The sequence below is a fragment of the Salmo salar genome, chromosome ssa04 (assembly GCF_905237065.1).
Source record: "Salmo salar chromosome ssa04, Ssal_v3.1, whole genome shotgun sequence".
NCBI classification, from domain to species: Eukaryota; Metazoa; Chordata; class Actinopteri; order Salmoniformes; family Salmonidae; genus Salmo; species Salmo salar.
The window spans coordinates 36,140,912-36,167,490 of NC_059445.1; the positions used below are offsets into that span (position 1 = coordinate 36,140,912).

At 42.0% G+C, this 26,579-nt stretch overlaps 1 protein-coding gene across 1 annotated transcript in view; it reads right to left on the reverse strand.

Moving 5' to 3' along the window:
* LOC106602896 (eukaryotic initiation factor 4A-I) overlaps window positions 1–26,579 on the reverse strand; it is a 54,736-nt gene that overhangs the window by 7,142 nt on the left and 21,015 nt on the right. The window contains exons 7-8 of the mRNA XM_014195878.2: window positions 4,211–4,354; window positions 249–386 (exon numbers count right to left, since the gene is read on the reverse strand). Coding sequence (XP_014051353.1) covers window positions 249–386; window positions 4,211–4,354 — 282 coding nt within the window. The remainder of the gene's footprint in view (window positions 1–248; window positions 387–4,210; window positions 4,355–26,579) is intronic.

Sequence of the window (26,579 nt, forward strand, 5' to 3'; positions counted from 1 at the left end):
ACACAACAAAATGTGGAAAAAGTCAAGGGGTACTTTCTGAATAGTTTCTGAAGGCACTGTATGCCTTTGTTCATCATCATCCTCCACATACCTGAGTGGTATATGACAACATATTATTAGTAAAATATCAAAGCACATAACACTAACCATTATCAACCCATATGTCCATCACCAAACACATACCTGGGTGTTAGGTATGACAACACTGTGGGACATGGACACAGAGCTGGAGGTGCAGGAGCTCTTACCAGGGCAGAGACAGTAAAGTCCCTGGCATGCATCTTCTCAGTCAGCCAGTCCACCTTCCTGCGGGTGTTGATGAAGATCACAGCCTGGGTGATGGTCAGGGTCTCGTACAGATCACACAGGGTGTCCAGCTTCCACTCCTAACAATGGAAAGGGGGTTGAATTGAGACTGAAGACATGGGAGTAACGTTGCTTTAAAGCTAAGTAGTGAAGAGGGAGAGATCCCAGCCACGGTGGAGAGCAGTCTGCTTTCTTTGCCAAAGAACACCGTTCCTCTAACAGCTTGGGAGACGGAGGGAACTTGGGACCCCAAAAACATTTAAAAGGGTGCTTAAAAGGATATAGCTACACATTATTAGTATCACTGTAGAAAGATATTTTCATACAAAATCAACCATCTTGATAATCAAATAATCAAGTACTACAAGTTTAACGAAGGAGAGGCGATCTCTAAACTCATCACTAGCTATGTTTTCATTAACCTTTCCAGTGATGGTCAACATTTAGATTGCTTGCACAGAAAATACATGCGACAATTGCCTGCTACGGCGCGTTTCCACTGAGATATCTTGTATCGATAAGCTCAGCTGGATGTAATGACGTCACACTTGACGTCACACTTTCGAAAAAACCCTACAGTGTCGGGAAAAAAAAGTGGTTAAAGTGTTGAGATTAAATTTGGCATTGCCGACAGCCTGTATGCCCTCACACCAGCATGCATAGAATGCAATAATTGACTAATATTTGCCATATTCTAATAATTCTCATGTGTTAACGTATGCCATGGTCCGTGGCATGGTGAAACTTGCACTCCTGTAGCGGTGAAACTTGCCAGCCAACCAGAAAAGAAAAGTGAAGCAATTCCGGCATTCTTGAAAGTCAGGACAATCAATGTCCTGCAAAAAACATTTTTATAGTTCGAAAAAATTATTTTGCAAGCAGCATAATTTAGAATTAAATGTGGAGCTTTATAGTTACGTGATGACACCACGTGCCCGACGAATTCAAAATTATTCAGCAAAAACAGTTTCCAGCATCATTTGTCACAACAAAAGTTCCACAAAAGAAAAATCAACCCCTGTTGAACGTATGTAAAAACATTTTTTTTTAAATCTTTAGAAAATTTTTTCTATCTGCCATTTCCATTACAGATGTCGCTAAGATTTTAGCTTTTGTCTAATAAACCTGGGTCACTGGAAACCTGCTTACTGATTAGTATTCTACATTTGAAGTCGGAAGTTTACATACACTAAGGTTGGAGTCATTAAAACTCGTTTTGCAACCACTCCACACATTTATTGTTAACAAACAATCGTTTTGGCAAGTCGGTTAGGACATCTACTTTGTGCATGACACAAGTAATTTCTTCAACAATTGTTTACATACAGATTATTTCACTTATAATTCACTGTATCACAATTCCAGTGGGTCAGAAATTTACATACACTAAGTTGACTGTGCCTTTAAACAGCTTGGAAAATTCCAGAAAATGATGTCATGGCGTTAGAAGCTTCTGATAGGCTAATTTACATTATTTGAGTCAATTGGAGGTGTACCTGTGGATGTATTTCAAGGCCTACCTTCAAATCAGTGCCTCTTTGCTTGACATCATGGGAAAATCAAAAAAAATCAGCCAAGACCTCAGAAAAACAATTGTAGACCGCCACAAGTCAGGTTCATCCTTGAGAGCAATTTCTAAACGCCTAAAGGTACCACGTTCATCTGTACAAATAATAGTACGCAAGTATAAACACCATGGGACCACACAGCCGTCATAGCCGCTCAGGAAGGAGACGCGTTCTGTCTCCTAGAGATGAACGTACTTTGGTGCTAAAAGTGCAAATCAATCAACAGCAAAGGACCTTGTGAAGATGCTAGAGGAAACAGGTACAAAAGTATCTATATCCACAGTAAAACGAGTCCTATATCGACATAACCTGAAAGGCCACTCAGCAAGGAAGAAGCCACTGCTCCAAAACTGCTATAAAAAAGCCAGACTACACTTTGCAACTGCACATGGGACAAAGATTGTACTTTTTGGAGAAAAGTCCTCTGGTCTGATGAAACAAAAATAGAACTGTTTGGCCATAATGACCATCGCTATGTTTGGAGGAAAAAGCGGGACGCTTGCAAGCCCGAAGAACACCATCCCAACCGTGAAGCACGGGGGTGGCAGCATCATGTTGTGGGGGTGCTTTGCTGCAGGAGGGACTGGTGCACTTCACAAAATAGATGGCATCATGAGGTAGGAAAATTATGTGGATATAGTGAAGCAACATCTCAAGACATCAGTCAGGAAGTTAAAGCTTGGTCGCATATGGGTCTTCCAAATGGACAATGACCCCAAGCATACTTCCAAAGTTGTGGAAAAATGGCTTAAGGACAACAAAGTCAAGGTACTGGAGTGGCAATCACAAAGCCCTGACCTCAATCCTATAGAAAATCTGTGGGCAGAACTGAAAAAGGGTGTGCGAGCAAGGAGGCCTACAAACCTGACTCAGGTGCACCAGCTCTGTCAGGAGGAATGGGACAAAATTCACCCAACTTATTGTGGGAAGCTTGTGGAAGGCTACCCGAAACGTTTGACCCAAGTTAAACAATTTAAAGGCAATGCTACCAAATACTAATTGAGTGTATGTAAACTTCTGACCCACTGGGAATGTGATGAAAGAAATAAAAGCTGAAATAAATAATTCTCTCTACTATTATTCTGACATTTCACATTCTTAAAATAAAGTGGTGATCCTAACTGACCTAAAACTGGGAATTCTTACTAGAATTAAATGTCAGGAATTGTGAAAAACTGAGTTTAAATGTATTTGGCTATTGTGTATGTAAACTTCTGACTACAACTGTATGTGATCAGAACAGTTACTAGTGAGGGGGGTTGCAAAAATCGATAGTTACATACAGTATCAAAACTGGAGTTCTAACCAGTTTTAGGAGGGCGTGTCATATTTTTATGGTTCCCCCCGTTGCCCCTCCTTCTCCCGACAGTAGGGCCTGCTCCGCTCCTTCTCCCGACAAGTGAAAGTGCATTTCCCAGCTGATAATCACCCCGAAACTCAACCTAAACAAAAATACGTTTTGTTTACTCTCTCAATACATTTGGAGCCCATTATAATGCCATTATTGCTTTTGTTCTGATTTTAACAAGGCTACTTGGCACTTATAATGATGTTTAGGTTACAGATGTTTTCATCATTAGACGGCTCGTGGTTGGGGTATTTTTTAAAATGTTGTCATTATAAAAAGCTGTTACCGTGTTCCAACACATATGCTTTCTGTTTCATACTGTAGTTGTAAAACAGGCACTCAACCAATAAAATAGATTGAACACTTTAATGAATTTGTTTGTTTGTTTTGTTTTTACATATAGCCTACAGTAACAAACTAATAAAAATGCTATTGTGTTATTTTAAATTAAATACAAATCGTATTCCAATGCTATCCAAGGCCTTCATAAACACAATCAAATTAATATTTTTGAGATAGCATATATGACATTTATTAATTACACTGTTAGAATGTTGCAGTCTGGTGTTAAATAGGGAGCCAATTTGTTTTGAGCATTTATTTCCATAACTGATCAAAACTTGTTTTCTCATGGCTCTCTCTTGTCCCTCTGAAGCAGACATATGGTGAGCAATATGTTTGAAACCTCGAATCGCAATAAAATCACAGAATTGCATATCGTATCTTGAGATCCCAGGCAATTCCGAGCACAAAGAGTTACTGTGTTGTATTGACAAAATGTGTCTACTTCATGACCTTTGTTCTTCTTTTAGATACCTTTTTTAAAATGTTAAAATCAACTGTTTTAGTTATATAGGCTGCCCATGACTTTATTTATTACTAGTAGAGCAAAGAGCCTCACGAAACTCTTGTATCACAAGCATATATAAAGAGCCATGTATTTTATCTATATATACTTTTCTAGAACAAGCATCTAGAACAGCAATACCTCTTTCTCCACGTTAATGTAGAACTGGCGAATACCCTCCAGGGTGAGCTCCTCCTTCTTCACAAGGATACGGATTGGGTCACGCATGAACTTCTTGGTGACTTCCAGCACATCCTGAGGCATGGTGGCAGACAGGAGCACCACCTGGAAAATAGGGTTGAGAAAGATATTAGCTAGGCTCTATAGAACAAAATACCTGACAGAGGAAAGTCTCTCTCTCTCTCAGAAATAAATATTCTATATTCACCAAGATGATGCTTAATTCTGTTGCGATATTTGTCAGCAAAACAGTCTCAATTAAAAGTCCTGAATTTCCAGAGGCAGCAGGAAGAGCATGAAATCAAATCAAATTTATTGGTCGCATTCACAGATTTGCAGATGTTATCACAAGTGCAGCATAATGCTTATGTTTCTAGCTCCAACAGTGCAGTAATCTATATATCAGGAATCAAGGTAAGACCCAAGTGCAGACTGTGTGAAGTAACAATGTTTATTGTAACAACAGGGGTAGGCAAATGACAGGTCAAGGAAGGCAGGGGTCGATAATCCAGAGTAGAGGCCATGGTACAGGACGGCAGGCAGGCTCAGGGTCAGGTCAGGCAGAGGTCGGTAATCCAGAGGCGGAGCAAAGGAACAGGACGGCAGGCAGGGTCAGGGACAGGCAGAGTGGTCAGGCGGGCGGGTACAGGGCCAGGATTGGCAAGGGTCAAAAACCAGGAGGATGAGAAAAGGAGAGACTGGGGAAAAACAGGAGCAGAGACAAACGCTGGTTGACTTGAACAAACAAGACGAACTGGCACATACAGACAGAAAATACAGGTATAAATACCCAGAGGATAACTGGGGAAGATGGGCAACACCTGGAGGGGGTGGAGACAAGCACAAGGACAGGGGAAACAGATCAGGGCGTGACAGTACCCCCCCCTAGGGACGCCACCTGGCGTTCCACCTGGGCGGATACCTGGTTGACTGGGGTGCCGGTGATGAGGGCCCGGGTCCAGGATGTCTTTAGCGGGAACCGAGCACCTCTCCTCCGGGCCATAACCCTCCCAGTCAACCAGGTACTGGAAATCCCTGCCCCAAACCCTCAGGAGGCGTCTCACCGTGTACGCTGGCTAGCCACCAATGACACGGGGGGAAGGGATGGGCCTAGAAACAGAAGACAAGGGGCAATCAGACATGGTTTTGACTCTAGACACAGAAAAGGTAGGAAAAATACGGAGGGTAAGGGGCAACAGAGGATGAACAGCAGAGGGGCTAATGATCTTGGAGTGGGGGGGAGAGGCCTCGGCTTCTGGGGTGTAGCCGCGGCACTATAGCGGCATGCCAGCGCCTCAGGCTTGACCTTCTTGGATACTGGTCGGTGCTGCGGAATCGAAGTGGCCCGGGCCTTACTGAACCCCTCCCGGAGGTCCTGGTACTCTGCGAAGCTGGCGGGGAGGTCCGGGGCAATTTCCAAGCCCCCAGGAACACTTCCCAGGGCAGGCAGAGCTGACTTCAGGCAATGAGTGTGGCAGGACAGGCTCCAGCCCACAATGGCACCAGTAGCCCAGTCAATGGAGGGATTGTGTCGCTGGAGCCAAGAGAATCCCAATACCACGGTACCCTGCGGAGACTCAACCAGCAGGAATTGAATCGTCTCGCTGTGGTTCCCGACACTCGTAGGTTGAATGGGGTGGTCTGGTGGGTGACCCGGCCTATAGACCGCCCATCCAGCGCTCTAACACCCATGGGAATGGAGAGGGGTTGAGTGGGGATGCACAGCTTGGACGCCAGGGTAACGTCTATGAGACTCACATCGGCCCCTGAGTCGATGAGTACCTGAAGATACTTGGACTGGTCACCCCACAGCAGGATGGCATGGAGAGGGGGGTGAGTAAGGGGAGAAGAACAATTATCTTCAAGACCCACCAGTGTACTCACTCCAACGAATGAGCTAGGTCTCTTGAAGGGACAGGTAGACACAAAATGACCGGCAGTACCGCAATTCAGACAGCTCTGGGTATCAAGTTTGCATATGCGTTCAGCTGGAGACAGCCTCGCCCTGCCGAACTGCATCAGCTCGGGAAGAGGTGAATCGGCAGTCTCCGGAGGCTCTTGGAGGGACTCAGGTAAGCTCGGTTCCTCTCGGGGACGTAGACGCCGGGGACTTTCAGAGTTAATCAGATGCAAGGTGGGATTCCTGAGTGAGCAATTGGGACCGTAATCGCACCTCTTCTCCCTCCTACATTCCCGTAGCCGACCATCGATCAGGATGGTTAAAGCGATGAGTGAGTCAAGATCCATCGGTAGTTCTCGGGCTACCAGCTCATCCTTTACTTCCTCCGATAATCCGTGCAGGAACGTGTCGAACAGCGCTTCCGGGTTCCAGGTACCCTCCGCTGCTAGTGTGCGGAACTCCACCGTATAGTCTGCCACACTGAGGGTGTCCTGCCAAAGCTGGAGTAACTTCTGGGCAGGCTCTCTCCCGGACACCGGAGACTCAAAAACTTCTCACCTCTGCCACGAATACCACCAGACTGAGGCAGACAGCGGATTGTTGCTCCCACACTGCCGTGGCCCAGGCGAGTGCCCTCCCGGACAACAGTGTAATAATGTACGCTATCTTCGAGCGGTCCAAGTGGAACGAAGAAGGCTGCAGCTCGGAAGCGAGAGAGCACTGGGAGAGAAAGGCCCGACAGGTTCTGGAATCTCCACCGTAGCGCTCCGAGGGAGGCATGCTGGGTTCCCGGGAAACCGGGGTGACAGCGCTGCTACCAGTCGAGTTACAGAGGGGCTGGGAGGTTACCGTCGTGGTAGGCTGCCTAGTAGACAACCCATGGAATTTCTCCGCAATGCGTTCAAGGCTAGGTCGTGACGTTCGGCCACAGCCTGGAACCCTTCCATCAGACCGGGAAGCAACTCCTTGTGCCTCCCAATGGTGGCTTCTTGGGAGGAGATGGCGTTGCGGAGCTGGTCAAAGTCTGCTGGGTCAGTCATAGCCAGTTCTCACTATCAAGAATCAAGGTAAGACCCAAGTGCAGACTGTGTGAAGTAACAATGTTTATTGTAATAACAGGGGCAGAGGATAAGTGGGGAAGATGGGCGACACCTGGAGGGGGTGGAGACAAGCACAAGGCCAGATGAAACAGATCAGGGCGTGACAGTACAGCAATATACATATAATCCAAAAGTAATTAAGACAACAAAAAATGTAAACATATTAGAACGAGCAATGTCAGAGACCAGAATATAAATATATAGTATATAAATATATAGTATATAAATGGTGTATATAGACAGTATGGTCAGTAAATTAGGGTTGACCCCATTTAGTCGACTGGTCGATAGGCTGTGCAATAAACACTTGCTGTGCTGCCATTTTTCTGCAGTAGGAAGGAGAGCGAGACAACGTGTGCCAGTCACACAGGCACTCGCTATCATTTTTATTAACAAAGTGTGAGTGTTACGCTCTTTGAGTCATTTGTGTGTCTTAATTATTTAATCAAACAGTGTGCTTAAAGCATCAGACAAGCTCAGTGCATATGACATTTATTTTATTGAAACACCTGTCTATATATGGAAAAATAAAGTTGAAACATTTCGACCAATCGAACTTTTCGACCAATCGACTGGTTGAAAGAACAGGGCTTTTTAGTCGGGGACAGCCCTAATATGAATAGAAAAGGTGTGTACAGCAGTAGTTATATAGGATGAGCCATGACTAGAATACAGTATATACACACATAAAGTGGGCAAGACAGTATGTAAACATTATTAAATTGGCCAGTGTTCAATTACTATGTACATAAAGCAGCAGCCTCATGGTTGAGGGTGGGGTACAGGACAGAGGCCAACTAGTGATTAATGATGAACAATGCAAAAAAATATATAATAATATATTCATTTTAAAACAAAGGACATCAAGGACAACTAAAATCATAACAGCAATGCCAACTGTATATGTTTGTGTGCATGTCTGGCACTATAAAATGTATGTGTGTGTTCTTGTATGCGTTTATTTGAATGAGAGTGTGTATATGCATGTGTACAAACACATGCACGGCATCAGCCTCAAGCAAACCGGCATTAGTTGTAAAAACACTGCCCCCAGTGTCATTCAAACGTACTTTTTATTATGTTTTATTTAGACTTTAATTTTTTTTTTAAATCTTTGACAAACATTCTATCTCCCGCACAGCAACTCCACTCCCACTTGTCTCCAATTCCACATCCCAACCCTCAGCTTCCCTCAGCCCATCCCATCTATCTCTGCTGGCCATCCACTTCGGGTTTCTACGCAACACATATCTTTCAACTATACTGTGATGTTTAACGTACAATCGAATCCACAGATTGCGAGTTGAAGATAAATATTTTTACTAAGAACATTAGTATATTAGTAATTGACTGACCCAGTCTCTCCAGATCTCCTAACAGTACTATTTCTAGGGTCAATTTTAGATCAATGCTATGCATTTTCAGCCATTCCTGAACCTGAGACCAGAAACAGGCTACCAGAGGGCAATACCAAAATAAATGGTCTATTGATTCTGTATCCTCGATGATTTTATGCACCAAATATTCAACATTTTGTTGGTGGCAAGAATTCTATATAATAATTTTAGCTGAAAAGCACGAAGTCTTGAATCCTGCGTTGTTTTATATATCAACTCATGGAATCGGTACATTAAAAATCTCCATGAAGGACATAACTCTACCATTACAATTTACAATATAATTTAAGAACAAAATAACCTTTTCAAACATCTTTCCCATAAATACAGGTATTCTATCAACCAGCACATTTGAGTTCAGCCATAATATTTGTTCTATCTTTTCAGGGGGATGAAATTGAAATAGTAGCCAGCTCTGCAATGCTTGTTTGAAAAAGAGAGATACTTTTAAAAAAGTATAATTTTCTATTAATCGAAAATGAGACATGGCAATCTGCACAAAGGCAAAAAGGCAATTATTAAAGAATGGATGAGCTTTTCTTAGTTATCTACTTGAGAACCGTTTAGGGTTCAAATAAAACTTTTGAATGAGTGAAGCTTTTAGAGAGAGGTTTAGTGCTTTTATATTTAATAATCTCAACACACCCAATTCATATTCATTATATACAGTTGAAGTCGGAAGTTTACATGCACAATAGCCAAATACATTTAACCTCTGTTTTTCACAATTCCTGACATTTAATTCTAGTAAGAATTCCCAGTTTTAGGTCAGTTAGGATCACCACTTTATTTTAAGAATGTGAAATGTCAGAATAACAGTGGAGAGAGTGATTTATTTCAGCTTTTATTTATTTCATCACATTCCCAGTGGGTCAGAAGTTTACATACACTCAATTAGTATTTGGTAGCATTGCCTTTAAATTATTTAACTTGGGTCAAATGTTTCGGGTAGCCTTCCACAAGCTTCCCACAATAAGTTGGTTGAATTTTGGCCCATTCCTCCTGACAGAGCTGGTGTAACTGAGTCAGGTTTGTAAGGCCTCCTTGCTCGCACACCCTTTTTCAGTTCTGCCCACAAAGTTTCTATAGGATTGAGGTCAGGGCTTTGTGATTGCCACTCCAGTACCTTGACTTTGCTGTCATTAAGCCATTTTGCCACAACTTTGGAAGTATGCTTGGGGTCATTGTCCATTTGGAAGACCTATTTGCGACCAAGCTTTAACTTCCTGACTGATGTCTTGAGATGTTGCTTCAATATATCCACATCATTTTCCTCCCTCATGATGCCATCTGTTTTGTGAAGTGCACCAGTCCCTCCTGCAGCAAAGCACCCCCACAACATGATGCTGCTACCCGTGCTTCACGGTTGGGATGGTGTTCTTCGGCTTGCAAGCCTCCCCCTTTTTCCTCCAATCATAATGGCCAAACAGTTCTATTTTTGTTTCATCAGACCAGAGGACATTTCTCCAAAAAGTACAATCTTTGTCCCCATGTGCGGGTTGCAAACCGTAGTCTGGCTTTTTTATGGTGGTTTTGGAGCAGTGGCTTCTTCCTTGCTGAACGGCCTTTCAGGTTATGTCGATATAGGACTCGTTTTACTGTGGATATAGATACTTTTGTACCTGTTTCCTCTAACATCTTCACAAGGTCCTTTGCTCTTGTTCTGGGATTGATTTGCACTTTTCGCACCAAAGTAGTGTATGTAAACTTCTGACCCACTGGAATTGTGATACACTGAATTATAAGTGAAATAATCTGTCTGTAAACAATTGTTGGACAAATTACTTGTGTCATGCACAAAGTAGATGTCCAAACCGACTTGCCAAAACTATCGTTTTTAACAAGAAATTTGTGGTGGTTGAAAAACGAGTTTTAATGACTCCAACCTAAGTGTATGTAAACTTCCGACATCAACTGTAGATAGGCACGTTTTATTTTGTCTGGTTTAGCGTCCCAGATAAAGCGACATATTTTTTTTTCTCATATGATTTGAAAAACGAATCATCAGCAGTAGGCAGCGCCATAAGTAAGTGCGTAAACTGAGATATGACTAAGGAGTTAATCAGGGCAATTTTTCCATAAATAGACAGCTATTTACCTCTCCATGGTCGCAGGATCTTGTATATTTTTACAAGTTTTCTATTGAAATTATTTTTGGAGAGCTTATTTATATATTTTGTGATATGAATACCAAGTATGTCTACTTCCCCATCAGCCCATTTTATAGGTAAACTGCAGGGTAATGTAAAAGTTGTAGCTTACGGACTTAATATAAAACTTGAGTCATCGGCATACATGGACACCTTTGTTTTTAAGACTTGGATTTCTAATCCTCTAATTGTCACAGGCTTCATAGTGAACAGACCAAGGCGCAGCATGTTGAGTGCTCATCCTTTTATTTTCGAATGAAAAAGGCACTTCACAAAGAAAACAAACGACAGCCAAACAGTTCTGTCAGGTATACAAACATACTAAACAGAAAGCAAACACCCACAAAACCCAAAGAAAAACAGGCTGCCTAAGTATGGCTTCCAATCAGTGACAACGAAAGACACCTGCCTCTGATTGGAAATCATACTCGGCCACACATGGAAAATGAAACATAGAAACAGAAAACTAGAACAAATCCCCTAGAAACAAACCAACCCCAAAACACACAAAACAACCCCCTGCCACGCCCTGACCATTCTACTATGGCAAAATGACCCTTCTCACTGGTCAGGACGTGACACTAATGTTGTTATTGGATCTGATTCTTATAGCTAGCATTTCAATGGCCATAACGAATAGATATGGTGACAGCGGACAACCTTGTTTAACTCCTCTTGACAATTCAAAACCCTCTGAGAAGTAGCCGTTATTTAGTATTTTACACCTGGGGTTGCTATACATTAATTTTACCCATTTTCTAAGAGAATTACCGAAATTTTTTAAATCCAGGCATTTATAAATAAAGTCCAGTCTTACTTTATCAAATGCCTTTTCAAAATCCGCTATAAATACCAGGCCTGGCTTCTTAGACGTTTCATTTCTAGTAGTTGTCATATATTATCTTCAATGTATCGTCCATGTAAAAAACCTGTCTGATCAGGATGAACAATACCTGGTAAAACCCTTTTAATTCTGAGTGCTATGCATTTCGCTTGTATTTTTGCATCACAACATTGAAGTGTAAGGGGCCTCCAGTTTTTTAGATAGACTGGGTCTTTATATTTGCCATCTGGGTCTTGTTTTAATAATAGAGAAATCAGACCTTCCTCAGAGTACCTGACAGACTACCATTTCTATAGGAGTAGTTAAAATAATCTAACAATGGAGCTTTTAGTATATCAAAAAAAGGCTTGATATACCTCTACCGGTATGCCAGCAAGCCTGGGGTTTTTCCAGACTGAAAGGATTTAATAGTCTCAAAAAGTTATTCCTCTGTAATTTGGCCTTCGCATTAACCTGTTATGGCTAGGGGGCAGTATTTTCATGGCTGGATAAAAAACATACCCGATTTAATCTGGTTACCACTCCTACCCAGTAACTAGAATATGCATATACTTATTACATATGGATAGAAAACACCCTAAAGTTTCTAAAACTGTTTGAATGGTGTCTGTGAGTATAACAGAACTCATTTGGCAGGCAAAAACCTGACAAGGTTTCAGGCAGGAAGTGGCCTGTCTGACAAGGTGTCGTTCTTCTTGTCTCTGTTTATTGAAGAGTGAGGATCTTAGCTGTCCCGTGACACTTCCTACGGCTGCCATAGGGTCTCAGAAGGCGGTAAAAAGCTGAATCGTGGCTTTGCAGGCTCTGGCTGAAAAAAAGTAGCGCGTTTGGGTAGTGGCTGGTTACAGTACTGTGAGACTCAGGCGCGTGCCCGCGGCGACCGAAAGCTTTGTTTACTTTCCTCAGTTTAGCTAAAAGGAGATTCCCGGTCGGAATATTATCGCTTTTCTACGAGAAAAATTGCATAAAAATGGATTTTAAACAGCGGTTGACATGCTTCGAAGTACGGTAATGGAATATTTAGATTTTTTTTGTCACGAATTGCGCTATGCGCACGACCCTGATTTACCATTTCAGATAGTGTCTGGGACGCACGAACAAAACGCCGCTATTCGGATATAATGATGGATTATTTTGGACCAAACCAACATTTGTTATTGAAGTAGCAGTCCTGGGAGTGCATTCTGACGAAGACAACAAAAGGTAATGAAACTTTTATAATAGTAAAGCTGATATTGGTGAGTGCTAAACTTGCCGGGTGTCTAAATAGCTAGCCCGTGATGCCTGGGCTATGTACTTAGAATATTGCAAAATGTGCTTTCACCAAAAAGCTATTTTAAAATCGGACATATCGAGTGCATAGAGGAGGTCTGTATCTATAATTCTTAAAATAATTGTTATGCTTTTTGTGAACGTTTATCGTGAGTAATTTAGTAAAATGTTAGCGAATTCCCCGGAAGTTTGCGGGGGGGTATGCTAGTTCTGAACGTCACATGCTAATGTAAAAAGCTGGTTTTTGATATAAATATGAACTTGATTGAACAAAACATGCATGTCTTGTATAACATAATGTCCTAGGGTTGTCATCTGATGAAGATCATAAAAGGTTAGTGCTGCATTTAGCTGTCTTCTGGGTTTTTGTGACATTATATGCTAGCTTGAAAAATGGGTGTCTGGCTTGGTACTCTGCTGACATAATCTAATGTTTTGCTTTCGTTGTAAAGCCTTTTTGAAATCGGACAGTGTGGTTAGATAAAGGAGAGTCTTATCTTTAAAATGCTGTGAAATAGTCATATGTTTGAAAAATTGAAGTTTTTGTATTTTAGAGGAGTTTGTATTTCGCGCCACGCCCATCATTGGATATTGGAGCAGGTGTTCCGCTAGCGGAACGTCTAGATGTAAGAGGTTAATGTTTCTGTACATTTGTTAATTTTCAATTTTTTATAGTATTTGGAAAGAATTCCTTACCGTTAACTTCATTCAGTGGGAGAGGATGAGACGGAAAAGAGAACATCTACCTAAAATAATTAGCCTCCTCTTTTAAAATATAATTCAGGGAATCAAAGTCTTAAGTAACGAGTTTCTGCAAATTATTTTTGTTAGCGTTCCTGTATTGGAGATTCATGAAGAATTTTGAGCATTTTTCTCCATATTCCATCCAGTTTGCTTTATTTTTGTAATATATTACATTAGATCGTTCTTGAATAAGTTCAAGTTATTTTTGTTTTTCCTCTAACTTATTTTGTATCTCTGTAGTAGTGTTTTTATTGCTGTCTACCTGTACTATTTAGTTCATGGATTTCCCTTGTTAGTCTTGTCTCTTTAGCCATGAACTGCTTTTTTTATTATTGAGGAATATTGAATTGAATGACCACTAAAGTTATCCCAAACAATAAGGGGATTTGCTGAACCTATATTATACAGGAAAAATTCAGTTATAAATTATTTTGTCTTAGTTAAAAATAAGTTGTCCTCCAGTAAACTTTGATTAAATTTCCAATATCCCAGGTCCATGTGGAAATTCTGTGAATGCCAATGAGATGATGATCCAATCGCATTCTGTCCCCTATTAAAACTTTTTTAACCTTTGATGCAAGAGAGAAAGACACAAGAAAGTAGTCAAGACGACTAGCTTGATTAAGTCTCCTCCATGTATATCTCACTAGATCAGGGTTTTTTAGTCTCCAAATAGCCACTATTTCTAATGTGTCCATAATATTTGTGATTTCCTTAAGGGCACGGTGATGATAGTTTGAAGAGTGATTACCTTTACAGTCCATTGAGGCACTTAACACTGTGTTATAGTCTCCTACCATAATGATTTGATCATTTGTTGCCTGTAAGTTCAATAAATTGGTATAAATGTTTCGAAGAAGTACGGATAATCCTGATTTGGACCATTTGATTAATGAGCCAAATCTCATTTTCGTCCACTTTGATATTCAAAAGGATCCACCTTCCATGCGAATCATTCCTGACTATTTGCACATTCAGATCGGAATATTTGTTAATTAATAACATCACACCTTTTGAGTTCCTTTGTCCATGACAGAAAATTATTTCACCACCCCATTCCTTTTTCCACGCAACTTCATCTAAGGATGTAGAGTGAGTTTCCTGTAAACAGTATTTGTTATTTTCCTTTTCTTTTAGCCACGTAAAGACTGATCTTTTTTTTAATAATCTGCTAAACCATTACAATTATAACTGGCTATACTTATTTCACCCCTTACCATATCTAGGTACTATTCTCAGTCTAAATTGACAATAATTAGTGCTTGTAAAGTTACTGCCATCACAGGTATTATGACGGTCAAAACTAGAGCTTTCAAATGTCTGATATTTAGAATTCAAGAAATAGGTTCTAGCAATATTTGTTTTATTCCCTTGCCTGTTTGCCTGTGAGCCAATGCCACAGATGTTAGAAAATTGAGACAAGATATTATGTGTTGTACATCTGAGTATGTTGATGTGTATGATATTGGATGTGATTTAGTGAGAGTGTGTACGATGTCTGTATAAGAATAAGACTATAATGTGTGATGTCCAAATAAATAATAATTTCTTGATGGTAGCGGGGTGAATAGGCCGTGGCTCGGGTGGCTGAGATCTTTGATGATCTTCTTGGCCTTCCTGTGACACACGGTAGATGTCATTGAGTGCAGGCAGTGTAGTTGCCGTACCAGGTGGTGATACAGCTCGGCAGAATGCTGTCGATGGTGCATCTTTAAAAGTTTGTGAGGGTCTTAGGGACCAAGCCAAATTTCTTCAGCCTCCTGAGGTAGTACAGGAGGGGGCTGGGCACACACCCCTGTGGGGCCCGTGTGTTGAGGATCAGCCTGGCAAAGGTGTTGTTGCCTACCTTCACCACTTGGGGTCGGCCCGTCAGGAAGTCTAGGACCCAGTTGCACAGGGAGGGGTTCAGACCCAGGGCCCTGAGATTAGTGATGAGCTTGGAGGGCATTATGGTGTTGAACACTAAGCTGTAGTTGATGAAAAGCATTCTTACATATGTATTCCTCTTGTCCAGGTGGGATAGGGCAGTGTGCAGTGCAATGGCAATTGTGTCATCCGTGGATCTGTTGGTGTAATATGCAAATTGTAGTGGATCTAGGGTGTCGGGTAAAGTGGAGGTGATATGATCCTTAACTAGCCTGTCAAAGCACTTCATGATGACAGAAGTGAGTGCTACGGGGCGATAGTCATTGACTTTCGTAGCCTTTGCTTTCTTGTTGGGGTGTAATGGTACACGAATTCGTATCGAACCGTTCGGTACGGACACCTCGGGTCGGTCTGCACTGAACCTGAATGATTACATTAAAAAAAGATGTACAAAATAAAAAAACTCTAGGAATAGGCTATGACTACACTGCGCTGTATGCCTTGAGTAAATCTGAGCTGAAATAAACATGGTCTATTCCGTTAAAACAACTAAAGCCTATTGCACACGATGTAATGAGAATTCAAATGTTCATTGGGGCATTCCAAACTGTACTTTAGAGAGGTGCAGCCGGGAACTAGTTCTGTGCAATGACTAGTGTTGGGGGTCGATAAACCAGGAGGATTTTCCCTCATCGTTTAAAATGTTTGAAAAACATTTTGGCTTCCCAGTAGATTACAACGGCGATGGACAGATAGAGTATGTCGCCACTGCTCAACGAGAATAGCCTATGCAGCTGCCAACACCTCAAACATGTTGACACATTTACGCCAACACCACCCCAGTATTCATACCAACGGAGCAAGACGGAAATGCAAAAAAAAACAACCTTGTCTCCCGTCTGCATTCAAGCAGCCCTTCACAGCAGATTCTGACCGGGCCAAAGACATTTGAGAGCGATATGTTTATAGCCGCAGATATGCTCACATTCTTGTTCATTGAGAACAACATTGTGTTTCGAGCCACGTTACGAACTTCGCCCTCTCACACCCATTTCAGCAAATAGGTAATACCCGCTCTACAGTGCCTTCAGAAACTATTCACACCCTTAGACTTTTCCACCTTTTGTTGTCTTAAAGTGGGATTCAAATGGATTTTATTGTACATTTTTTTCTCAATGATCTATACAAAATACTGTCAAAGTGGAAGAAAAATTGTAAAGTAAAACAATATTTTGATTAGATAAGTAGTCAACCGCCTGAGTCAATACATGTTAAGAGCTCTGCAAACCTGGATTGTACAATATTTGCCTATAATTAAAAAAAATTGTTCTTAAAGTTCTGTTAAATCATGCCAAAATGTAAGCAAATTTAAGTCAAACTGTAACTAGGCCACTCAGGAACATTTAATGTTGTCTTGGTAAGTAACTTGTGTATATTTGGCCTTGCATTTTAGGTTATTGTCCTGCTGAAAGGTGGATTTGGTATTTGGTATTTTATTAGGATCCCCATTAGCAGCTACTCTTCCTGGGGTCCACACAAAACATGAAACATAATACAGAATGACATCATACAAAACATCAATATACAAGAACTACTCTAAGACAGAACTACATAAAAAAAATGTAAAGGCACACGTAGCCTACATATCAATGCATACACACAAACTATCTAGATCAAATAGGGGAGAGGCGTTGTGCCGCGAGTTGTTGCTTTATCTGTTTTTTGAAACCAGGTTTGCTGTTTATTCTGTTTATTTTTATTATAATACTGTACGCTTTCTTGAATTTGTTCTGGATTTGGGGACTGTGAAAAGACCCCTGGTGGCATGTCTGGTGGAATTAGTGTGTGTGTCAGAGCTGTGTGAACGTTAACTACGCAAACAATTTGGGATTTTCAACACATTGTTTCTTATAAAAAGAAGTGACAGTCAGTTTCTCCTCAACTCTTAGCCAAGAGAGACTGGCATGCATAGTATTTATGTCAGCCCTCTGATTACTATTAAAAGCTAAATGTGCCACTCTGTTCTGGGCCAGCTGCAGCTTAACTAGGTTTTTTGTTACAGCCCTCGACCACACGATTGGACAATAATCAAGATTAGACAAAACCAGAGCCTGCAGAACATGCTTTTTGGAGTGTGGTGTCTAAAAAGCAGAGCATCTCTTTATTATGGCTAGACCTCTCCCCATCTTTACAACCATTGAATCTATATGTTTTGATCATGACGGTTTACAATCTAAAGTAACACCAAGTAATTTAGTCTCCTCAACTTGTTCAACAGCCACACCATTCATTACCAGTCAGCTGAGGTCTAGAATTTAAGGAATGATTTGTACCAAATACAATGCTCTCAGTAATAGAGGTGTTCAGGACCAGTTTATTACTGGCCACCCATTCCAAAACAGACTGCAACTCTTTGTAAAGAGTTTCAGTGACTTCATTAGCTGTGGTTGCTGATGCGTATATGGTTGAATCATCAGCATACATGGACACACATGCTTTGTTTAATGCCAGTGGCAGGTCATTTGTAAAAATAGAAAAGAGTAGAGGGCCTAGAGAGCTGCACTGCGGTACACCACACTTTACATGTTTGACATTAGAGAAGCTTCCATTAAAGAAAACCCTTTGAGTTCTATTAGATAGATTGCCATATCATGGATTCGGAGCTGAGGTTGAAAAGCCATTACACATACGTTTTTTCAACAACAGGTTATGGTCAATAATATCAAAGGCTCCACTGAAATCTAACAGTACAGCTCCCACAATCTTCTTATTATAGATTTCTTTCAACCAATCATCCATCATTTGTGTCAGTGCAGTACATGTTGAGTGCCTTTCTCTATAAGCATACTGAAAGTCTGTTGTTAATTTGTTTACAGAGAAATAACATTGTATTTGGTCAAACACAATTTTTTCCAACAGTTTGCTATGAGCTGGCAGCAAGCTTATAGGTCTGCTGTTAGAACCAGTAAAGGCCGCTTTACCACTCTTGGGTAATGGAATGACTTTGGCTTCGCACCAGGCCTGAGGACAAAGACTTTCCTCTAGGCTCAGATTAAAAATATGACAGATAGGAGTGGCTATAGAGTCAGCTACCATCCTCAGTAGCTTTCCATCTAAGTTGTCAATGCCAGGAGGTTTGTCATTATTGATCGATAACAATAATTTTCCCACATCTTCCACACTAACTTTACAAAATTCAAACTGGCAATGCTATTCTTTCATTATTTGTTTTTTATGCATGAATACAATTGCTCACCGTTCGTTGTTCACATTTCCTGCATAAATTTGCCCACTTTGCCAATGAAATAATCATTGAAATAATTGGCAACATCCAATGGTTTTGTGATGAATAAACCATCTGATTCGATGAAAGATGGAGTTGAATTTGTCTTTCTGCCCATAATTTCATTTAAAGTACTCCAAAGTTTTTTTCATTGATCTTGGCTTCATAATACAGTTCCTTCTTCTTTTTGTTGCGTTTCTCAATTTGCAGTAAGTATGCCAGTCAGATGTGCAGCCAGACATATTAGCCACTCCTTTCCCCCCCCCCCATCTCTTTCAACCATACAGATTGGTCTCCCAGTGTGTCACGTCCTGACCATATACTTAGGTTTTTTTGTATTATATTTGGTCAGGACGTGGCAGTTATGGTATAGTGGGGTTGTGAGTGTTGGGGTAGGTTCTAGGTTAGGTATTTCTATGTGGAGTTTAGTGAGTGTATGTTTGTTTGGTTAATTGGGGTTGGGACTCTCAGTTGAAGGCAGGTGTTGTCTATCTGCCTTTGATTGAGAGTCCCATATAGTGGGGTGTGTTTGTTTGATTTTTGTGGGTAATTGTAATTTTGCACTGTGTTTCGTTTCACCTGTGAAACTGTCACCTTTCTCCTCTGCGTGTTTATTTTGTTTTGTCGTTTCCATCTAAAATAAATATGATGTGGAACAGTCAACCTGCTGCGTATTGGTCATCGAGTGATTTCGACATATCTTCCGATGAGGGAGAATACGAGGAACGTGACAGAATTACCCACCGACAACGGACCAAGCAGCAGAGGAAGGAGCAGCACAAGGAGAGGCACCAGGAGAAAGGCTATCTGGAGTCATGGACTTGGGAGGAAATCCTGGACGGGAAAGGACCATGGACTCAAGCTGGGGATTATCGCCGCCCACAGTGGGAGATCGAGGCGGCGAGAGCTGAGAGGCGCTGGTATGAGGAGAGGGAGCGCAACGGACACGGGAGGCAGCCCCACAATTTTTTTTGGGGGGGCACACGGGGAGATTGGCGGAGTCAGGTGGTAGACCTAAGCCAACTCCCCGTGCTTACCGGAAGCAGCGTGGTACTGGTAAGACACCGTGTTATGCTGTGGAGCGCACGGTGTCCCCAGTGCACGTTCAAAGCCCGGTGCGCTACATACCAGCCCCCCGCAAGTGCCATGCGAGTGCAGGCATCGAGCCAGGGCGGATGGTGCCAGCTCAGCGCGTCTGGTCTCCAGTGCGCCTCCTCGGTCCAGGTTATCCTGCGCCGGCGTTGCGCACTGTGTCTCCAGAGCGCTGGGAGGGTCCAGTTCGCCCAATGCCTGCTCTCCGCCCGTGCCGGGCCAAAGTGGGCATTCAGCCTGGAGTGTGGGTAAAGAGTGTCCGTACCAGAACTCCAGTGCTCCCCCACAGCCCGGTTTATCCTGTGCCTCCTCCTCGGACCAGGCCTTCAGTGGGTCTCCCCATCCTGGTTCATCCTGGGCCACCTCCCAGGACCAGGCCTCCAGTGGGTCTCCCCATCCTGGTCCGTCCTGTGCCACCTCCTCGGACCAGGCCTCCAGTGGGTCTCCCCATCCTGGTTCATCCTGTGCCACCTCCCAGGACCAGGCCTTCAGTGGGTCTCCCCAGCCTGGTGAGTCCTGTGCCTGTGCCCAGGGCCAGGCATCCATCATGTCTCCCCAGCCTGGTGAATCCTGGGTCAGGGCCGTCGGAGGATCCGACACCGGGTGCGGCCCAGAGGATCCGACACCGGGTGCGGACCAGAGTATCCGACAACCTCTTGCGACCCGGGACTGAGGGGAGCTGCCTGTGACCCAGAACCGGGTGAGTCTGGTCACAATTCTAAAATAAAGTTGATTAACTATGACTGTGATGATTCTGCCTACAACCCAGAACCGAAGGAGTCTGCTTACAGCCTGGGACCGACGGAGTCGGCCCACGAACCAGAACCAAAGAAGTCTGCCTACTGTCCTAAGCCCAACAGGTCTGTCTACGGTCTGTTGGACAGTAGGCCAGAACCGGAGCCACCTCCAATAGAGGTGGGTTGGGGAGGGGGGGTGTAGCACTGTGCCGTCGTTGACGGCAGCCACCCTCCCTTCCCTCCCTTTAGTTAGGAGGTTAATTGTGTGTTGTTTTTTTTTTTTTTTTTTTTCTGGTGGTTTTGTGCATTCAGTGTATGCACCTTTAGGGGGGGGTAATGTCACGTCCTGACCATATACTTAGGTTTTTTTGTATTATATTTGGTCAGGACGTGGCAGTTATGGTATAGTGGGGTTGTGAGTGTTGGGGTAGGTTCTAGGTTAGGTATTTCTATGTGGAGTTTAGTGAGTGTATGTTTGTTTGGTTAATTGGGGTTGGGACTCTCAGTTGAAGGCAGGTGTTGTCTATCTGCCTTTGATTGAGAGTCCCATATAGTGGGGTGTGTTTGTTTGATTTTTGTGGGTAATTGTAATTTTGCACTGTGTTTCGTTTCACCTGTGAAACTGTCACCTTTCTCCTCTGCGTGTTTATTTTGTTTTGTCGTTTCCATCTAAAATAAATATGATGTGGAACAGTCAACCTGCTGCGTATTGGTCATCGAGTGATTTCGACATATCTTCCGATGAGGGAGAATACGAGGAACGTGACACAGTGTCTGGTGGAAAGCAGACTGAACCAGGTTTACCTCTAAGAATATGCCTGTGCTTAGCTCCATTCCTTTTCTTTTCACCCCCCCAAATAAACTCTCGTTCTTGCCGATTACAAGCATACCCATAACACGATGCAGCCACCCCCATGCTTAAAAATATAAAAAGAGTGGTAACTCAGTGATGTATTGGATTTGCCCCAAACATAATACACAAAAATATCATTTCTTTGCCAATTCTTTTGCAGCATTACTTTAGTGCCTTATTGCAAACATGATGCATGTTTTGGAAAAATGTTCTTCTGTACAGGATTCCTCCTTTTCACTCTAATTTATGTTAGTATTGTGGAGTAACTACAATGTTGATCCATCCTCAGTTTTCTATCACAGACATTTAACTCTGTAACTGGTTTAAAATCACCATTGGCCTCATGGTAAAATCCCTGGGCAGTTTCCTTACATTCCATCAAACAGGATCCCTGTAGATCTTTGTAGCAACAGGGCATATTAATAAACCATCCAAAGTGTAATTAATAACTTCACCATGCTCAAAGGGATATTCAATGTCTGCTTTTATTTTTACCCATCTACCAATAGGTGCCCTTCTTTGCGAGGTATTGGAAAACCAGCCTGTCCTTTGTCGTTGAATCTGTGCTTAAAATTCAATGCTCGACAGAGGGTGTCACGACTTCCGCCGAAGTCGGCTACTCTCCTTGTTCGGGCGGCCTTCGGCTGTCGACGTCACCGGCTTTCTAGCCATCGCCGCTCCATTTTTCATGTATCCATTTGTTTTGTCTTGTTCCCTGCACACCTGGTTTTCATTCCCCAAACAATCTACATGTATTTATTCCTCTGTTCCCCCACATGTCTTTGTGTAAGATTGTTTGTGTGATATGTGTTTTTGTACGCACTAGGCTTGCGTGCGTTTTCTCTCTTGTTATTTCACAAAGACTGTTTGTATACATCTGATGGTTGTGACTGTTTTTGCGCGTTTTACACTTTGCCTTGTTGGCTGGAGGTTTTTGGACGCAGCTGCGTCCGTCTGTATATTCTCTCCTGACTAAATAATGTGTGTGCCTGTTCACAATTCTCTGCTCTCCTGCACCTGACTTCAGCACAAGTACGCACACGCCTGACAGAGGGACCTTACAGATGATTGTATGTGTGGGGTACAGAGATGGGTAGTCGTTAAAAAATGATGTTATACACCATTATTGCACACAGAGTTAGTCCATGCAACTATCTGACTTGTTAAGCACATTTTTACTACTAAATTATTTAGGCTTGCCATAAAAACAGGTTGAACACTTGACTCAGTTTTACATTTTTTATTAATTTGTAACTAATTCTAAAAGCATTATTCCACTGACATTATGGGGTATTGTGTGTAGATCAGTCACACAAAAACTAAATGTAATCAATTTTAAATTCAGGCTGTAACAAAATGTGGAAAAGTCAAGAGGTGTGAATACTTTCTGAAGACATAAGCAATGAGCAAGCTAAAGCCGAAGTTGTCAATGAATTGGCCACTACAAGCTTACTACAGATGGATAGACCCCCAAGGCTACAGAAAGCTACTTAACAGTGACAGCCCATCACATTAGCCTGGAGTGGGAAATGAGAAGTACTGTACTACAGACATGCCCTTTGAGTCACACAAGTATGCATATTTTTCTCTTTGTAACAAAACATAGCATAAACCTATACAATGTCTGAAACATGTTTACATATTGATTTCAAATGCATATAGCACTTTATTTTAGCGTTGTAGTTTGCGTAATCGTGTGTTTTATTTAAGAAAATACAAAGTGTTGGTATTCCTTATTGTGCTCTCATGAGGCATTATATTACATGATCATATACTGTATGGAATCAGGAATACCAACACTTTGTATTTTCTTAAATAAACAAAAATGAACTAGTACGGAAACTAAGGGTGGGAATGTTTAAACATTAAACATTTTTAAACAAAGTTTGGACCCTTAACATTAAGAAAAATCCCTAACCGAAAAACATATTTCTTTGTTTTTCCCTCCCACTTAATTAAAATCACAGCTCATTTATCACAAAACATTTTCCGAGATACAGCCGATAGGCTATAAAGGCCTGGGGAAGTTGTGTAACTTAAATAAAACTAAAGAGGAAGAGGTGAACTTTAGGCTACTTGGTGAATTTGGAAGTCATGCAAGACAGACATTGCGAGATGCAGATTACCAAAACATAAGAGCAAGCTTCTGCCTCTCTCTTCCTCAAGCTGGCCTGCCTGCTCTACTTGCTCTGTCTCATTGCTAATGATGCAAGTGTGTGTTCAGTCTTCGGGCTGTTGCATTTAGAATATCCTAATCCAGTGGTCGCCAACCGGTCGATTGTCGATCTTCAAGGCATTCCTAGTCGATCACCAAATATTTCTGTAGAAAAGCCAACGAACAATAAAGGCTTGCACTCCTTTATTTAAATAATGTTGAGCTGTTGCCGGTAGGTGCACTTGATTCGAAAGTCCTGCGCACCGGGTAAGCAAAGCGTTTCCATGAGACAAAATCTGCCTACCCGGCGGACCGGCAAATCTGTGACTAAATCGAGTGCACCTACTGCGCTGCCCAATCGGATAGCTCAAATCACCGTGGCTACAGAACTTCCATGACCCTGGCCACTGCCAAATTTAATAGGCTACTAGCCTACGTAAGATTTAATAACTTTTAAAACCATGACCACAGAGAGACTGTCAACGAATACAGCAAAGAGCTGCTGTTTTTATGAGTGAGTTCATGTTTAGATTTATAATCAGCACTGTCACTGTTTTTATTCAACAGTATTACAAAATGCGCATCTCCGTACTCGCTCGGGCTGCAGCTGCAATGAATGAGTAGCCAAGTATCGATAGCCTTGCGTTTTATTATTATTAGCAGCTCGTCGTGTCAAATTTTAATATTAAGGAATATTTAACTTTCTTTGGTCATAGGAACAACATGAATTTGTACATGAGGCAGATGCGGTGCGACTCGAGTTTCGCCTTCAGGTGGAAGACGGTGTCCCCTCTCTCTGGTCAGTCTCACCGGAGGAAAGGAAGGAGAGAGCAGGGACTGTGAGAGGTAGTTGGGAAAAATAGTTTTGAACGGTCATCCAACTCGGAATTCCAAGTCGGAAACTCTGACTTTTCGACCTGAAGATCACTGACGTCGTGCTTTGACCTCGTTGACCATCAGATGCAGGTACCATCAGTCCAGTAAAATAAAAAAATTAAATTATTTCTATTCATGCTCCACAGTGCCTCACAAGTGCTAAACGAACTGATCTATTTTGTTATCAAAGCTCGAGTTTTGAAATTGAATATGGTCTGATTAACAATATTGGCAGGCCAATCACTTAGCCAATATGATGTGATAATGTATTAGGCCTACTGCCCAAACCTTAATCCTACTAACCTGTTTGCGTGAGGTTAATGTAAAAAAAAATCTGAGCAGTAGATATCAGCTTGCTTTTTGACTGCGAAAGTGATCTTGACTCAGAAAAGGTTGGTGACCACTGTCCTAGTCTATTCATGGAACTGATGTCTTCAGGCCAGTCTTGCGAGCACGGGTTGCCTACTCTTCGGTTTTGCCACATATTAAATTACAGTAGGCTACCTGTAGCCTGTATTGATTACACGTTTCAGCCTTGGCTACGGCATGTTTGTTTGTTTATCTGTCTGTTAGGGTAGGCTACACTACAGTTTTTAAATGCCGACATGGAACCTTCTTTGGTGATATGAATGGACATTTTACTTGTCTGTAAAGGAATGCCACTTCTGAAGCGGGACTAAAGTCCATCAATAGGCAACCAGAACTGTCAATCAAATAATCTTGAGCTGCTGCTGTGTGCAGCCTGCTTGCCTGCGCACAGACCACACTCTGCTAAAAAATAACTTTGTTTGTTAAACACAAGTTACAGTTCATATAAGGAAATCAGTCAATTGAAATGAATTCATTAGGCCCTAATCGTAGGATTTCACATGGCTGGAAATAAAGACATGCATGTGTTGGTCACATATACAGTACCAGTCAAAAGTTTGGACACACCTACAGATTCCAGGGTTTTTATTTTCTACATTGTAGAATGATGGTGAAGACATCAAAACTATGAAATAATACGCCATCCCATCTGGATTGGGCTTAGTGGGACTATCATTTGTTTTTTCAACAGGACAATGACCCAAAACACACCTCCAGACTGTGTAAGGGCTATTTCACCAAGAAGGAGAGTGATGGAGTGCTGCATCAGATGACCTGGCCTCCACAATCACCTGACCTCAACCCAATTGAGGTGGTTTGGGATGAGTTGGACCGTAGAGTGAAGGAAAAGCAGCCAACAGGTGCTCAGCACATGTGGGAACTCCTTCAAGATAGTTGGAAAAGCATTCCAGGTGAAGCTTGTTGAGAGAATGCCAAGAGTGTGCAAAGCTGTCATCAAGGCAGAGGGTGGCTACTTTGAAGAATCTCAAATACAAAATATATTTTGATTTGTTTAACACTTTTTTGGTTACTACTGTACACTATTCCATATGTGTTACTTCATAGTTTTGATGTCTTCATTATTATTCTACAATGTAGAAAATAGTAAAAATAAAGAAAAATCCTGGAATGAGTAGGTGTGTCCAAGCTTTTGACTGGTACTGTACCACATCTCCGTCACAGAGTTAATCAAGCTGTTGATTGTGGACTATGGAATGCTGTCCCACTCATCTTCAATAGCTGTGCGAAGTTGCTGGATATTGACCTGTGTAATGATCATGCTGTTTAATCAGCTTCTTGATATGCCACGCCCATCAAGTGGATGGATTATCTTCACACAGGAGAAATGCTCACTAACAGGGATGTAAACACATTTGTGCACAAAATTTGAGCGAAATAAGCTTTTTGTGCATATGGAACATTTCAGGGATCTTTTATTTCAACTCGTGGGACCAACACTTTACGTGTTGCATTTACATTTTTGTTCAGTATATAACTTCATTGCCTGGCCCTAGCGGTCAAACAAAAGTAACAGGACCATTATACTGCATTGTAAGTTCACCTGGAATTGTATGACTTTTTTATTATCGTTTAACACACTTGAAGGCCTTACTCACGTTGGCCACAGAGATAGGGAGCACACAGTCCTCGTTAGCGGCGGTGGCCCAATTTGCTTGTTTTCCTCAAAGTGGG